The sequence below is a fragment of the Blennius ocellaris genome, assembly GCF_963422515.1.
Source record: "Blennius ocellaris genome assembly, chromosome: 1".
Classification (NCBI taxonomy): Eukaryota; Metazoa; Chordata; class Actinopteri; order Blenniiformes; family Blenniidae; genus Blennius; species Blennius ocellaris.
This window is the reverse complement of record NC_137650.1, coordinates 33,890,939-33,908,508: the sequence shown is the minus strand read 5'-3', so window position 1 is coordinate 33,908,508 and position 17,570 is coordinate 33,890,939. Positions and strand designations below refer to the sequence as shown.

Genomic DNA, 17,570 nt, shown 5'->3' with positions numbered 1-17,570 from the left:
GCCCGGCTCCAGAAACGGCTTCAGTAAATCCTGCAGGATTTCTGATTTCAACACATTTGTACTGAAATCACCGGCAATTATACGTTTCAAAAACAAGCGGGCTTTATTTTCGATGAAATGCGCTCGTGCACGTCGAGACTTTTTATTTTACGATAAGAAGCACTAATCAGCCATAAAACTACGACCAGCTGCCTGATATTGCGGACGTCTCGATCGGGGGCCTGAAGGCGAGCAGCGGTTTGCGGCTCCAACCAGTCAGCAGAGGACCCTTTAACGCCGTTCTCAAATCAAAACATACATTTTTGTTGTGTTTTGGTTGCCCGTTTATTCGGAGCCTCTGAAAAAGTAAAAAACGGAACCACCATAAAGCAATGAAATTTTTCATTTTCATTGAAAAACATCGCAGGAACGTAGCCTAAACTATTCTGACGCATCAAACCCGCTTGTGGCCGACGGGTCCAATAAAACACAGCTCGTGTTTTTCTCTCCACAAAGTGAAATTTGTACCAATAAGACGTCCAAACATTGAAAGAGTTGCGAAATCAACCGCAGCTAAAAAAAACCCCCCAAAAAAAACCCAAACAAAACAAAACCAAAAAAAAAACCCCTGAAGTTGGAAACTTGTTGAGAGTTTTGTGGTGAGCAGGAATCACACATGCCAGATAACTCACGCTGTTCAGACTGAAAATATCCCCCTCGTCCAAAGGTTCCTCCCCCACGGTGGGCAAGTCGCTGCAGGTCGAGCCTCGCAGATGAAATACTGATCTGACAAGTCGCCCGCGGGACGTCGAAAGTTTACGACGCTGCAGAGAAACGCCATCGCCGGAGAAGAAAACAATCCCCCCCCCCCCCTAAATGATTTGCGAGGTAAACAAAACAATTAGTAGGGTTTGTAGATCTGAACGCTCAACGGGGCGAGGCGAGGTAATGAACAGCCGCTCTTCTTTCGTGGTCGTGGAAATGATTTTATTTCTTTTCTTCTGTCGCCTCGCGAAGCGAAAAAAAGGTTAATTAAAACCAAAGTTCCTCTCGTGTTAGCGTCTCAAAAACATCTCTCAAAGACAGCATTCTCATTTCTTTCTTTGTGGACAAATCAGCTTTTTAATTGCAGTACGAGAAACAAAATGATATTTTCATTTTCATGCAAATGAGCGAAGAAGCACGTGGGGGATTTTTTTGTCACGAGCGATTTAAACGACTTTTTTGAACCAACGCTCCGGTTCTGAAATGATTACAAAAGAGGGACGTGACGGATCCCGAAAGGCCTGGAGCCGGATTTGAGGTAAACCCGGGGCGGAGCGTGTGGTCAGGCTGTGTTCCTGTGTGATCACACCGTTTTCCCCCCCGCTGGGCTTCTTTTCCTCCGGCGTCACTCGGCAGCCGACGGGACGAGCCCCTTCTTGGCTCCCTGGTGGTAGTGGCTCTCCAGCTTCCCTGAGAGAGAGAGAGAGAGAGAGAGGGAGGGAGAGGGAGGGGGAGGACAGAGGAGAGGAAAGGATGAATCAAAACACCATCAAAGGGACAGCGTGACCTTTGCAGGAGCTCAAGGCCCGGCGATTACCGGCGGCCTCGGGAGGGACGGTGAAGTGGGGGACCGCAGGGAGCTTCCACCGCTGATATTGTTGGCAACAAAACAAGGTGTCTCTTTATTCGGTTATTAAGTATTGATGCGCATCCGGGGAACCAAAAAAACGCGACGCGGAGCTACAAAAAACAAAAAACAAATGAGCCTTCTCATTTTCAATACCGTCTTTCAACAAATGAAACATACAGGACGACAATCCAGTCACGCAAACTCATTAAAATCATCGTACTGAATGGCCCCTTTGGTGAACGGCATCTTTTATTCCAAGAGCGGCAGCTGTGGCACATTATATCCCTTTAATATCATAGATATTAAAATGACTCGTACGGCGAGGATAATTCAAAGCTTTTGGGAAAACTGAAACAAATCAATTGAAATCTGTTGTTTTCACTGAGAATTTTACCTCCTTCATGTCCACATTTGCAAATTCTTCCTGTGCAAGATCTTTTTTTCTTTCCACCTACTAAAATGCATTTAAGTAGAGTTGGTGGCTCCAGAACCTGCGATAAACTGGATGATAAATGGACTTTTCCTGGCTTTGAATTCCATCTATAGTTTGGATTGTGGAGGAAACAACAAAACATTAAGGAGAGTGAACATATTTAGTTCCTCTGGAGTTCAGAGCCAATTACCAAGATCCTCGTCATGTTATTTTAAAGCGTATTATTTTGATGTTCATACTTTGTGTAACGCATGATGGCATACAGGAGAGTGTCATCAGCGTAAAGCTGTAAAGAGATTTTCATTCAACTGCATAAAAAAATGAAGTGTAGATTTATCGTCTTTTGGAGCATCAGAGAACAGTAAAAACAATTATCTGATGAATAATCCCTAATTTTTGTAGACAAGTTAAAGATGTAAGAGATTTTATTATTCGCATGATGCACAATGTAGGTATTTGTGTCGTTTCAAGTAAAAAACTGAATCAATAACTAGTTTCGATGTTTAGTGTAATGCAGTCATTCTCTAAAGGGGAGAAATGTTGACATACAAAGTGGCAAGTAAAGACGTCTTTACATAAGCGCAAAGACGAAGATACTGAGATCCAAACACAACATATATATGATTCTTTTGGCGATAAAAAGAATTTCACAAATGATTTTTGATGCTTCTGACACTTCATCACAGTCTAAATAGGGCCGAATGTGGAAAACATGTTGACATAAATGATGGTATCATCAGCATATAGACATACCGCACAAGCAAGTGTACACATTAAAAAAAATTATGAGTTATTCATGAGTAAATTACATAACTATTTAGAAATGTCTGATTTTGTGGAAGAAAGAGTAGAAATGGGGTATCATCGGCATACAAAGATATTGTAAGTTTGGAACACGAAATATTAAGGTGATCAGGCTATATATCATAAAGTGCTAAAATTAAAAATGATATGCTTTTAATAATGATACATGAATAAAGGAAATTACAGTGCTATTAGCCGTAAGAAATAAAGAGTATGATCAAAAAGAAAAATCATATTATTTTTCGTGACAGCTGTGTGATGTAATGGAGGGAGTGGAACGAGTAACATTTGTCTTATGTGCTCAATTTTGTTTTACGACATTTTTAAGAAGCAAACTATAGAAGATCGCTCTCCGGGGACAGAGACTTTGCTGTTGAAGTCGAGGAACGAGCTGCTCCTCCTGCTAAACCTTCGCTTCATTTTTAAACAAATCTTAAGACCCAGATTTACTCCTTGGATTTGAACTCTTGAGACACTGCTCCTGTTTGACTCGTTTCCATTTTATTAATCACAGCTCACTTTGTTAAGGCTTTGGTGCACATTTGTTTACAGCACTTTGCTTCAGCTGTTGTTGTTGTTGTTAAAAGTGCTCTATGAATGAAGCCGAGTCGACCATACAAAAAAAAAAAAAAACTGAACAGAAGTCCTGTCGTCATAACCAACTTGAATTAATTACGTCCGCAGCGACAGTCAGAGTCAAACACAAAGCATGTGATTCGTGTGAGCAGATAGTACTTTCATGTGCCCTTCTTTTCCACTGGCGCTAATCGTAGCTAATAAAACCCACTCTGCTGGAATGCCTCTTAATCTGCGAGGAATGCCACATTGAAGGATTTTTTTTTTTTTCTTTATTAATCCGTTCGGACCGTGGAATCGGCCCACCAGCAGAAAACCTGTTGAGGAGCCATTTTCAAGCAGTAGCTCCCATTGTTGAGACAATTTCCACGGTTATAATTGGTTGTTTACACATTACAAACAGCTGAGAATCCAAAAGAGGCATTTTCTTTCTTTTCTTTTTTTTTTTTTTTTAATTCAGCCCGCTATTTATATAAATGTTTGTAGCCATGGCGTGTAAACAAACCCCTCCCGCCACCCCCCCCCCCCCCCCCCCCCCCGCAGCCGCTGACCGGATCCGACCTCCTAATCCAACACAACTTCACCCTCTGTCAGAAAAGCCTTTCCAGTATTGATCCTAGTTCAAATTCCTCAGCGAGAGCTCATCCTCACAAACTACGCTCGGCTGCTTCGTCCTTTTTTTTTTTTTTTTTCTTTCTTTCCTGCACACAACAACCTCTGCTGGGTTTCGATAACCCGCGTTGACCTCGCCTGTAACTGCAAGAGCAAATAATAACCGTGTGTGTGAGTGAGTGTGTGTGTGAGCCTCTCGTTTATCCAACCCTCTCCATGCATTCGCCGGCTGTTTTCTCCTCGGCTGAGAGCGACGGAGGGAGAGAGAGAGAGAGAAATGATGGGCGTGCGACAGGCAGGGGAGGCTGGTTGTCACTTGTGCTTTCTTTCCGTGTCGTCACGTCGCGGCTGAACTCTGCGGGAAGCGGCGGCATAAACAAGGTGTTGGGGAGAAGTGCAGTTTGCTCACCGTTTCCAGGCCGTCAGCGTCGGTCCGCTGCAGGCGTGGAAACACCTCTGGAATTTATTTGTGTGTGTGTGTGTGTGTGTGTGTGTGTGTGTGTGTGTGTGTGTGTGTGTGTGTGTGTGTGTGTGTGTGTGTGTGTGTGTGTGTGTGTGTGTGTGTGTGTGTGTGTGTGAGAGATCGCTGCCAAAAGGTTATTAGAGATTAAACTTAACGGTATATTCGCTGTAAGAGACATGCATCATAAGCTGAAAAGGTTTTTTTTTTCTTTCTTTTGTTTGTTTTAACAGTGTGTATTTTAGAGAGAGGATAAATATTACATGGTAAGAGCTCGAGAACTATATCGTAAAAATACTGAGATGGCAGCTGAGCTCAGGAGAGCTGGAGTCAGAGTGGCGTTTTTCCAAAAAAAGCAAAAAAAAGAAGTATATAAAAGCAAGACTTTTTCTTTTTCCTTTTTTTTGTGGGGGGGTTTAACGCTTCAACTCCTCCGACTCGTTCAGCCCTGCCTCGCTCCCTCGCTTCCTTTTGGGTGTTGTGCGACCGAGAAGCTGGAGTCAATATTGTGGAAAATTGACTTGCCTGCCATGACACAGTGACATTTTGTGAGATGGTGTGTATCAGCATATAAGAAAACAAACTGATTACTTGAGTGAAAACAAGCATTGGTGGAGCCTCACAGTTTAACGGTGCAACATTTAATCCTCCGCTTCAACTGGAAAAGTGGGAAAGTTTTCGAATGTTTGCTATAGAGAAGTCGCACGTATAGATTGCATTGTCGGGTTAATAATCAACACACCGAGCTGATCGGCGCGAAAACAGTGAAGTTGGAATCGTTGGAAAAATATAGTCGCATTCAGTTCGTTCCATTAAAATCTTCCACATCTCAGCCATCTCCTTTGTCTTCTGGCGTCCCTCAGGGCTCCGTCCTGGGTCCCACCCTCTTCATTGTCTAGCTCCTTTGGTCATATTTTCTGTAAATATAATATTGCATTACTATACTGACGACACCTCTGTATACATGACGGGTTCGGTTTCAATAAAGGCTATTATGATTTATATAAGATGCCTCTAAAGCAGATCCTGGTGATCTTCATACACTAGGTAATGTACTAGTAAAACGTCTTTTACTGCCTTAGATCTTTATTTCGTGATTACTTGTACTTTTTTTTAATCCTCCTTTAGCCTCAGTGTTTCATGTTTGTCGTCATACTTTGATAAATAGACCAATAAAAACTTGGGTGTCTTGATAGGTGCTCATAAATAACATATATTATTATTATTATTATGAACACAATATACATATAGAATTTTATACGAGACCTCAAAGGTTGCATGAACTGTATTGTTTCTATTAGAAGCTCAGTAGAACGCCAGCAGTTAACAGAGAACTTGTTTCACGATGGTCTCAGCAAAGCTCACGTTTCCTGATCGTAGGAGAATTCTGCTTCTCAATGGTGACGATTTGTCTTTTTAGATTTACAAATGTTTTTAGATTTCCTGAACTACATTACTAATACAGCGATCTGGGCGAAGGAAGAAAACGTTTTTTTTCTTCCAGACTGAATCTATGAGGTGAATCACTCCCAAGTCACCAAACACATAGACGCGCTTTGTCAACGTCATCAAGACTGACGGCCAACGGGGAGCTTCAAGCAAAGTTGAAAGGAACTTTGAAGAAAAGAGTTAAAGACTACGTGAAAGAGGTCAGAGGTAAACGGGCGGGGTCCACGCAGTCGGCCTGGGGGAATCCCCTTGGTGGTTCCCGTGGCGGTGATCTCCAGCCGGCCCCTGGTTTGGCTGGACGGGTTCGGGAAGACTCCACCCCGCCACGGGAAACAGCCTGCAGCAGGTACCGTGAAGCAAGTGATCGTCCAGCGGTGGGTCGTGGTGCAAAACGGGGGCCGATGGGCCATTTTTCAAATCAAAGTGTCGTCATCGGTCAGGAAGTGAGTTTGCTTACAGGCTCATACAGAGACAGAAATCCACAGCGAGTGGATTTACTGTACGTCTGTTTGCTCGTTGCTCTCCGTTCTATCCTTCACTCTCCTTCTATCTACCAACTCCAACCACAACAGCAGAACGTCTCCACCTCTGTGTCTGGTTCTGCAGGTTTCTCACTCTTAAGGGTTCTTTCTTTCTTCCGTCTCCTCGACTTACAAATGGAATTGTTGGGTTTTCTCTGTGAAAGTCCTTTGAAATGAACAGAATATAGATATATAAAGCAGAATATAGGTTGTTCAAACCATCAAAATTGAAGGGGAACTAGAGCTACACTCGGTAGAGTGCAGACCTCCGCCAAACGACACGTTTGTTCGCGGAGCCGAGTTAGCGTCATCAGCATGTTAGCCGTTAGCTCATATTGTGTGAGACACTGATCAATGCGCTCACACCGGCGTTTTCTGGATACTTGCCGAACCTAGATATTAGCTCTGGAGCGTCTCCATGGCAACAGACGCTGATCTCCTTTGGTCTCCTCCATGAGGCGCCGCTCCCATCCGTTTTGTATGGAACATTTGTTTTTTTCTTCCAGTCTTTGGGTATTTATTCGGAAACGGTTTGCCGTTAACGTCCGAAATTCCAACTGGTTGGTCCTTGGACGATGACAAATCATCCCTGAAGGTTTCATTCAATTCGGGTGAATAGTTTTTGTGAAATGCTGGTAAAACACATACGTACAAACCAATAAATAAATAAATACATGCAGACAAAAACAAAACCTTCTCGCCCAACTTTCGTTGATGAAGGTAACTACGAATAACTGAATACTTTTGGTTTTAATTAAGAGAACTCCACAGGACATTTCCCTCTACAGCCCATTTTCTGGTCATGTAAACGACGGAGGTTTGGCGTTTTCACCAAAAAATCGTTGTCGCGTAATTGTATTCAAAGATTCTCAACTTGATCCGGGTTGTTAGTGCCGCAGACCTCCATGCTGGTTTCAAGCAATCCGAGCGCCCGCCTCGCTTTCCCACACACTCTGAGTTTTAGGTATATTAGTGTCTCTAAAACTCACCTGTCGGTTTTAACGTGAGTGTTTTCATGACGGATTCCTGACGCGACCCAGGTTGAAGCTGCCTTCACCCATCGTCAGCGGCGACACCCCCCCCCCCCCCCCCTCGTTCCTTAAAGTTGGTCGAACGCATGAAATAACCTTGTGTTTTGCGTTCACTTGAGCTTTTCTTTTTTTTTTTTTTCTTCCTTCCCCCTGAGTGCTTGTGAGTGAGCACAGCCCACAGAGTATTTAAAGGTCTAACTGCTGGAAACCACTTAGTATATCTTGTAATGAAGGGTAACAGTTTGAGAAGTGTCCTTTCAGAAATGCTCTGAATGTATTAAAAATACATCCCGGAGCGAAACCTGGAATAATAACAAGGTTTTTTTTGTGCAAGCAGCCACTGACAACCAAGGACAACACCACAAAGTGGAGACGGGGGTGGGGGGTGGGGTGGAGGTGGGGGCTTTACAACCGGTCACACTCATTATATTCAGCAGGGAAGTCAGTCCGGCAGCCCTGCGCTACATATTCCATGTGTGAAAGCGACTTTTGTTAATGGCTCTGGAGCTGCTGAGCTGTTGCATTTCATAAATAGGTGCTTGCAGATTGGAGGGCGCTGGAGGGAAGGCAAGTAAAAAAAAAAAGAAGAAGAAGAAGAAGAAGAGGGGGGAGGGGAGTGAAGGAGTGGGTGGAAAAAACAGGGAGACAGCAAAAATGAGACAGAAGGGATGAGGGGAGGAGGGGGGGGGGCAGAGGGAGAAACAGAAAGGCTGGCCCATCGATTGGCTGAGATAATTTCCCATTGATTGCTGCACTGTTTGGAGATTGCTGGAGAAAGGTTTATTGCCCACACGCTGCAGCTGGGGAGGAGGAGGCCATAAAATAAGCACAGGTTGTCTGCAGAGAGCCGGCTCCATCACCGAGGCCATAAAACACATACATACAACACACCCAGGCACTCTGCTTATATATATATATATATATATATATATATATAGGTATATTTATATAAACTATTCAACATCCCATTCAACCATTTAGTAAAGACAATTTTGTCAAATCCACTCATTTGCACAATCCGACGTTAAAAAAATAGAAATGTAATTTTGAAAAGTCAACGTTCTGGTTGATTAATCCAGTTGTGTTAAACAGTCATGGTCATTTTTAGCGTTTTAAAAATGTCCTCAGTTAAGAGTCCGTGTTCACACACGGCCGGGTGTTCATAAAAAAAAACAGATGAAAGACTAATTTAAAATCTCCACATCTGGTTTGTAGAGTTCAAGTCAAGTACAAGGATTTTATTCCCACGTTGACGCTTCAAAGTTCTGTTTGATGAGAAGACTCGTTCTAAACCACATTTACATGATGTTTCAAGTACATTTTTTCTTTTTTTTTTTTAAAACATCAGTTCTGCGTTTTCGTTGCAGAAAAGTTTTGTGTTTTCTCGACACGGGAAGAGCAGAAACACTGAAAACGATGTAGTTCGCATGCAGAGCCATGAGTTGGCGCTGTCGGTTGATTTCGTAATGAAACTATATGCACATACACTGAGAACGATATGTTATGAACAATAACGACGAGAGTACGCGGGCTTTTGTATGGTCAGGTGACCAAGTTGGATTATTACTGGAGGTGAACCAGTTAAAAAACCAGGTAAAACCAGGTAAAACCAGGTAAATAAAAGTGGTTTACGATTGTATGTGTGGACTTGAGAGACTCCGGGTCTGGTTCAAGGCCTGGTACAGAGAGCTTTTCATTTTCTATTGCCGCTTTTTTTCCCCCTCCCCCTTTGAGACGATGTCTAAAGGGTTAACCAAGATGAGCGCATGCATGCTATTACCATGACACATTATTGGGAGAATACAAGCTTGCGCTTGACAGAAAATACGCTCACATAATCCCTTGAAAATCCAAAGGCAGCAGCGCAAATATTATTTACAAGAGTGGGGGGGGGGGGGGAGAAAAAACGAGATCCATTGACATCCTTCCTGACATCAATAACACGCAGGCCCCTTCAGCTCCCCAGCAATAATAATCACAGGAATAATTGGCTGGTTGCTGTTTCTCTTTCTGCGAGGAGCTGCTCTGGAGAATCGAGGAAGGGGGGGGACGCACAAAAAAAAAAAAAACGTGAAGAATTTTGCATTCTTACAGTATCTTTTTATGACGCGCCGCTCCCAGTGCACCTGAATAATAATAAACCTGGCGCAGTTATGCACACAGGCATTAAACCACATGTTGACACTCCTTCAGAAGACACACTTTTGACGAGAGGAAATTACTTCACTCCGTTAAACGACGACACGCAAAGTGAAAAGTGAAGCCCCCGCCAGCAGCGGGTGATTGAACGTGGTGCCTTCAACGGGCTCCGTTACACTGATCCCTACTGGGCTGCCACAATGAGCAATTCAAGAGTCTATCAGAAGTAAAAAAAAAAAAAAAAACTGCCTGGAGAGTAGAAAGAAGCTCGGAGGGAGGAAAAAGGCTTTAAGAAGCCTGAAGTGAACGGGTTTTAATGGGCTGAATTTGCATGACGTGTCGGGGAATAATCCGCGTTCTATAGACCGGCTCATATTGAGAAGAGGGAATATATTCCCATCAAACCGGCTCTCGTTGAGAATCCGCCGGGCACAAAGTCAGCGTTGCTTTTTAAAAGGGGGGGGAAAAAAAAAAGTTGTAATCGCCAACAAAAAAAAAAGCGTTTTTTGGTCGTTTATTCAGAACTGACATGAAAATCTATTAAAAAATAAAAAAAGGAAGCGTTTTATTTCTATAAAAAGGCCAAAGGTGAACTGGAAAAGATGCACTTGTATGAAATTAAAGGTTTTCAATCCACGCCCGCTTAATGAGAGCCGGCGGGGGTTTTTGTCTCCAGCGGTGCCCCGTTCCCACGGCAACCTGGTTTAATCTAATAAATCACTCCCTTGTTTATATATGAACAAGTTTCCTTTCATTCGCTGTGCGGCAAAACCATATTTCAACATATGAAAACACACATTTCTTGCCACTGAGCCAACTATAAACAGATCTATCCATCCTCGTTATACATACGAAAACAAATGATGTATTACCGTCTTTCCTACTTCCTTGCATGTAATACATTACAACCAGTGGGAATCGATTCACCGGGAAGTGAATTTTTTTTTTTTAGAGTGAAAAGGCTTTTTTTTTTTTTGGTTTCAGAGAAGTTTTGCATTCAGACAGCAACGTTTTGAAAACGATGTCTGTTTACGCTGAAATAGCAAGAAAATGATGTAGTTAGCATGTCAAGCCACAAGCTGGTGATGTTGTTTGTTTGTTGTAATTAAACCACACACACACACACACACACACACACACACACACACACACACACACACACACACACACACACACACACACACACACACACACACACACACACACACACACACACACACACACACACACACACACACACACACACACACACACACACACACAGGCAAACAACAATATATTATAAACAACAACACAGGCGCTTATATGGACAGACGACCAGGTTGGATTGTTGTTACGAAGACTGTCTTTATAAATTATAAAACACAAGTCCCAGGAGAACCCTGCCAATTCACGAAAGTTCACGTTTTGAGCGTTTTCCAAAAAGTTCCACCTTGCGAGTCGTTTTCAAAAAGTTGCATTTTCTTTTACTTATTCCACTTCAAAAACACTGTTGCGTAAACGGGTGCCTAAAACGACGAAGCTGTGGCGGCCGTTCTAATCCAGGCCTCTCACCCAGAGGATTATGGGGAAAAGGGGGCGGGGTTTGAGTTCTCCCGCGCCCGGGCTGTTGCGGGCTTTTCCAGTCGAGTTCTGTGAGTTACAAAATAAAGACGTGTTATTCAGCTCTGCCTCATCCTTCATCCTGCCACAAAGCCATCTTTTTTTCCCCGAGAAAAGAAGAAGAAAGTCAACGATGACCTTGACGGTAAATGAGGTTTTAGTACCAAAAATGATAATGAGAACATCCCAAAGTATCTTACAGACACGACAGGAGAACTTCTGCCATTTCTTACTCACTTCTTGTCTCAACACTGCCCCTCTGGCTGCCGGAGGTAATGCAGAATTGGTCCAAATTAACAAACTATTCCAAAAAAAAAAAGGAAAAAGGCCCAAACATTGGGATTGAAATTAAAAAAGCTTCAATACGAGCAGAACTCGACTCCTGATCCACGCCTTTGTGAATCGTCAGTAATAAAGCAGTCAAACTGCTGCAGGCGGAACGTTGCTATTCTAACCACTGAACATCTTACGTTCATCCGCTAATGGCTTTGCAGCACTTTTTCTTTCAATGTATGTCCAGGATCTTTTAAAGAACCTTGAAATGTCTAATTTCTTTGCAAAAAAAAAAGAAAGAAGCTTGCCTTGGCAGTCATCCAATCAGCCATTTATTCGTCTATCCTCTCTTCACTCTTTAATCAGGGGAAGGACTTTGGGATCTCGAGCCGACCGGCGCTCGCGGAAGGAAGGTTACCGCCGGGGCGAATCAATCAAAGGGCAAACACACGGAGACGCTTTACTAAACACATATTTATACAACCGCTCTTACAGTTCAGAGGTGCCGAGGAAGAAGTCATAGAACGAAAGGAAAGCCAAAGCGTCAACGCACGACGACGGCGGCGGCGCTCGGAGCCACTGACAAAAACACAACTTTTTGAAAACACAAACGCTTCATCTCCATGGAGATGAGGGAAAGTGCAACATTCTGAAAACGTTCCTGCTGCACATGTGCAGCTGAAGTAATAACCGTACTTTCCGGATGATAAGCCGCTACTATTTTTTATTTTTTTTTTAAACATGCTGTGAACCCCGTGGCAGAAGACTCGCTGATACGTTGGTGATGAGTTCAGGTGCATCACGTAACTCCGACGTTTCTTTTTTTTTCCCTTTTTAAATTTGGTGGGCGTGGCTTATATTCCCGTGTGCTCAATAGTTGCTCTGCACATGCTCAGTAGAAGGAACAATAACACCAATAATGTTTTCCTCCAGAGTGTCATGACGCCATCTTCTCTTTGGACTCGGTACTTTTATTTTGACAGTCACCGTAATCCAACTTGGCCGCCTGTTTATATGAACGTCTGCGTTCTCGCTTTTATTGATGTTTATCGCGGTTCGTTCTCTGCACACACGTGGCTTCATCACATAAACAAACTGCACCCACTGCTGTTTCTGTGTAAACGTTTCAAAACGTTGCCGTGTAAACGAGGAAACTTCTCTGAAACGAAAATACAAAAAAACACGATCCGTCAATCGGCATGCTAACTATTACTAATTAGAATCGAGTCATACTGTTTTGGGGAAAGTGCTCACCAAAACAAAACAAAACAAATCAGGTGGAAAAAAACAAAAACGTCACACACATATTTGAGTGTGATGTAATGAATAGTTGTTGAAGATGTTTCCAACACATGTACTGTCTGGACGATGCCAGTTGCTGAGCCTCATCACTAAGGGGCTAAAAATACAAGCCTGTAACCCCCCCACCCCTCCCCCTGCCCCCCCCCCAGCAGGGTATTGTGGATTTTTAACTCCAGTTCCTCCAACGTCTGCGTGTTCGCAGCACCGAGCCGGTCTCATGTGGGACGGACTTAAAATAAAGTGCAGGGCCTGTGTGTTCCAGTGCAGCAGAGCTCCGAGGAACAAGTTCTATCAAGGCTGCGTTTCATTTCCAGCTTTTCTTATTTTTTTTTTTTTTGTGGAGCTTGTTTGCAATGCAGAAAATAGCCTCAGACATATGCGGAAATCACAGACGAGGGCAAACACGGCCTCTAACTACAGTTAAAAAAAAAACCAACTAAATAATAACAACTGTGAGTCTCTGTGTTCATAATGAGGGAATGAAGTGAGAGAAACATGAAGGGAACTGATTATTATCAGGAAATGAGTAGCTGATGTGTCCTTTTTTTCTTTTGTGTGTTATATATGAAATGTGTTAAAGCTGCCGCCTCTCTATTTGTCTTCGCCAGTAGACCACAGCAAAACACTTCAAACTAAATTCCTCTTACAAGTTGTTTTTATTTGAAGTTTACTCAGAGTCTGTCGCAGCCAACAAGATGACAAATCTGGCCATTTTAGATGTAACGGAGCCAATATTGCAGTAATAACTGCGATGTTGCCAATAATTTAATAAACACTTACATTACTGGCCGGTCATTCCATTTTTGAAATACCATTAATAAAATCATGTGTACTTGCAGCAGATGATGTAATAATACAAAAATTAGACTATATCTATTTGAAATAAAATCTTTTTTGTGCAGTTTGATCATTGAAATATTCATTTGTCAAGACCCCATTTCAAGTGAAAACAAAAAAACTTGTTGCATTTTGGGCGCCGCTTTACATGAAAAACGCTTCCGAGGTGGAACTTTTTGAAAACGCCACTTTCTGAAGAGTTGCTACCTCACGTCACTGTCTGAGTGATTATTCTTCTGCACACGCTCAGTAGATGGACAAAAAGAACAACATTTCCTCCATCGTGTCATGACTCCCAGTCCAGATTCTCCTTGGTACTTTTATTTTGACAGTCACCGTAGTAACAATCCAACTGGGTCATCCGTCTAGTAGAATGCCAGTGTTCTCTTACTGTTAATCTTTATAGCATTTTGTTCTCTAGGTGCACGTGTGTGTGGTTTCATCACAACAACAACCAACAGCACCCACTAGTGGCTCGACATAAAAACTACACACTTTTCAGCATTTCTGCTGTTGCCGAAACTTTTCTGAAACAAAAACGTGTAAATGATGCGTTCTTTCTTAAACCGCTGTCGCCTAAACAGAGTTTAAGGATAAAGTATGAAGCACTGTCATCCATGGTTTTTTTTTTTTTCACAATTGTTTTCCAACATTGATTTTTTTTCCCCCTCAATTCAATTCGACTTTATTTATAAAGCACCAAATACAACACAGTCCTCTTTTTCTCTGAGCTTGTTCCAGAGAGAAACCCAACAGATGTGCACGATCTTATATGGGAACTGAGGTTGTGTGTTAAACAAAGCAGCACCGCCGCCGTCACAGCCTGAACGTTTCAGAGAAATGACACATGGCGGTGGTATCTCACGCTCCTCAGACACCGCGACACCGGTCCGACGGTGCCGGAGATTGAGTGAACGGGGCTCGCAGGTCAGGACAAATTTAATCTTGTCTGACTTTTGACTCCACAGAACTGTCTTCTTTTTTTCTTTTTTTTTTTTATCAGTTCTTTCTAATCGGGCCTCAAGCCTTTGGACACCATCAGCTCAAGTCATCCTGAAACCGAGCTGCAGGAAAGCGAAGAAAAAAAAATGTGTGTACAACAAAACCCTCGGTGGAACAGCATGAGGAGGCAGGGGAAGAAAAAAAAAAAACAACAACTCCTGCCCGGATCCCCATCTCGCTGTTAGTCACACCTAATTTACATTCCCTTCCTGTGCTGCCGAGCGGCTGAATTTACAAGTGGATAAGAGAAGGCGGCGTGTGAGGCCGGTGTCGGCGCGCCGTTTGCAAAAAAAGAGGGGATGGGAGGATGCCGACACTGCGGAGAAAAACAGGCCGCCGCCGCCGCCGTCCAAAGCTTCCTGCCCGGAGCTGTTTTCACAGGCGCCGAGGGGCCGTGATGGCTGAGTGACTCCTCCAACCGGCGGAGCCGCTTTAGTCACGCACATGACAGTTCGTCACAAGTCGCTGGAGAACCGGTGTCTGACAAGTCGGGGACGGTGGAGGTGGCGCCGGGCCGAGCCGGAGCGCCGCCATCGTGACAGCGCCGGGGCAGAGACTTCATCCAGCAATTGGGTTACAGCTTGTTGTTGTTGTTGTTGTTGTTGTTGTTGCTGCTGCGCAGAAATATGAAATATGCTTCATCAAATTTCAGATAAAGCAGAATCACAAGAGAACAATCCTCTCCGCTTCATCTCTACGTACATATTAATAATCCGATTAAAGACATTACCGTGGAATTTTAATCGGAGGCAATTGTTTAAATGACTTATCTTTATTAATATTATCCGCGCAAGATAATTTTGTCACGTAACATCTCCGGTCTAATCGGGTAAATTTAACGTATGGAGTTCTCGCGGTAAAACGACGTCCTTCGCATGTTGACGTCGAGCAGAATATTTCCTTCAAACGTCGGTGGCGGAGAATTAAATGCGCTGGAAATGATCCAAGAGGCTTCTGTTATTCCTTGATGCGTGATTCACAAACCTGCAGCGAGAGTCCGCCGATCGCTTTTGGGATCTTTGTTTGAAATCTGATTCCAATTTCAGCATCACTTCTCTTGTTTTTCTTTTTCTTTTTCTATTTCTCCCTCTGAAAGCAGCTCGACGTCTCAATCACTGCCAGCTCAGAGGGAAAGTCACGCAGTTCAACCCTCCAACCTGAACGGAAGCAAAAATCAAAAATGTGAAGAATCTGGAAGAGAAGCGAAAAAAAAAAAAAAAAAAAAAAAGCCAAATAAACAGAGGAAACTTGGAGAGCTGCCCGTTTTCACTCAGACGAGCACCTGGCTGCCAAACACAAGCACGACTGTCAGATTGTCATTTTGAGAAGAGCTCAGTTACTGAACTGAGTGCCGAAGAGGCCGAGTCTGTAAAGCAGGCTGTCGGAGCGTCGCGCTGGTCGGCCAGAACATTAGGACCACCGACAGAAGATACCCATACGTAACGCTGAAGGCCACATTCTCCAAAAACAATTCCGTCCAATTTCAATTTCACTATGAACTCGACTCAACACGAGGCTTCAGGGCGTGTAGTACACATGCCAGGCCTCTTGGGGCGCTGTGACTCACCGAACACACCAAAAACGCAGAAGAAGACAGAGCACATAGAAATTTAGAAGTAGCTTCCTGCTCATAAACCTCTAGATAGTTCCAGTTCTATAGCATTGAGGAACCGAAAGGTATTGAAAGTTCACGCAATTTTGGAAAGCAGTCCTGTCCTGAGGCCTCGTTTACACGACAATGTTTCAAGTCAAAGCACATAGTTTTTGTGGTTTTGTTGCCGTTTGTGCAGAAACGTTGTGAAAATGTTGTCTGTTGACGTGGAAATGGCATAAACACTGAAAACGATGTCGTTGTTTTTGTAATGACACGCTTCTGTGTAAACGGACATCGTTTTCAAGACTGTGCGAACACAAAGTGTTTTCACTTGAAGCGTTATGGAGAAAACGGGGATCTGCTAACCACACCAGGCAAAACGATCTTTTTTTCTCCCCGAGGTTCTCAAAAAACAATTCCGTCCACACGTCACTGTGAACTCGACCCAACACGAGGCTTCAGGACGTGTAGTACACCTGCCAGGCCTTTAGGGGGCGCTGTGACTCACCAAACACACTAAAAACGCAGAAGAAGACGGAGCACATACAAATTTAGAAGTAGCTTCCTGCTCATAAACCTCTATATAACTCTAGTTCTATAGGTCTATGGTCTTCCTGCTGCTAGCGTCAGTCGCTTCTGCAGCGCCACCGGAGCTTGTCGTCCCTGGTTGTTGTGGTTATTTGATGACATCACGGACCACGGTGGTGGGGGGAGGGGGTTGCGTCATCTTTTTTCCACAGATGATCGTCTTTAAGATGATCGGGGAAATTCTAAAACCCCGGCTCGTGCCGTCCACACCCCCCCGGGGGGGTGTGGACGGCACGAGCCGGGGTTTTAGAATTTCCCCACTCTAGGACCCGTGTTAAAAAAAAACAACATGTTTTCACGCTTCTAAAACCGCCTCATGAGGACGACGGGCCAGAAACGGCTCATTTAGCTTAAACCAGCGGCTCCTCAACCCGAGGCTAAAGCCCCTCTTGTGACGAGGTGCTAGAAATCACAGACCCGCTTCATGTGGACGGCTTCAAAATCGAAATCTGCTAGTGAACACACACAGTTATATATATATATATAGAATGTTTTGGCTGATTGGCCTCACAGCGGCCTCACAGCATGTGGAGCAGCTCAAACATAAAAACGAGGCGTTAAAACATCGGCGTGTTACAGACTTGAAGAGTTTCACTGAAGATTTATTTCGACCTCCGTCTTTATCCGTGTTTAATCATCCATCCGAGCGCTGAAGTGCATCTTCAAACCTCCGAGCCTCCTAAATCTTTAGTGTCTCTTTCGTTCCTTCGATGCGTAGAGTTTAGTGGCGGAGGGTTCTCGTTCCGCTGAGCT

At 43.6% G+C, this 17,570-nt stretch overlaps 1 protein-coding gene across 2 annotated transcripts in view; it reads right to left on the bottom strand.

Annotated features, from left to right (window-relative positions):
* Nucleotides 1–1,009: 1,009 nt before the first annotated feature.
* trip4 (thyroid hormone receptor interactor 4) overlaps nucleotides 1,010–17,570 on the bottom strand; it is a 119,120-nt gene continuing 102,559 nt past the window's right edge. For both annotated transcript variants that reach the window (XM_080500621.1, XM_080500622.1), the window contains one exon: nucleotides 1,010–1,434. In XM_080500621.1, the coding sequence (XP_080356747.1) occupies nucleotides 1,370–1,434 (65 nt within the window). In that variant the 3' untranslated portion in view covers nucleotides 1,010–1,369. The remainder of the gene's footprint in view (nucleotides 1,435–17,570) is intronic.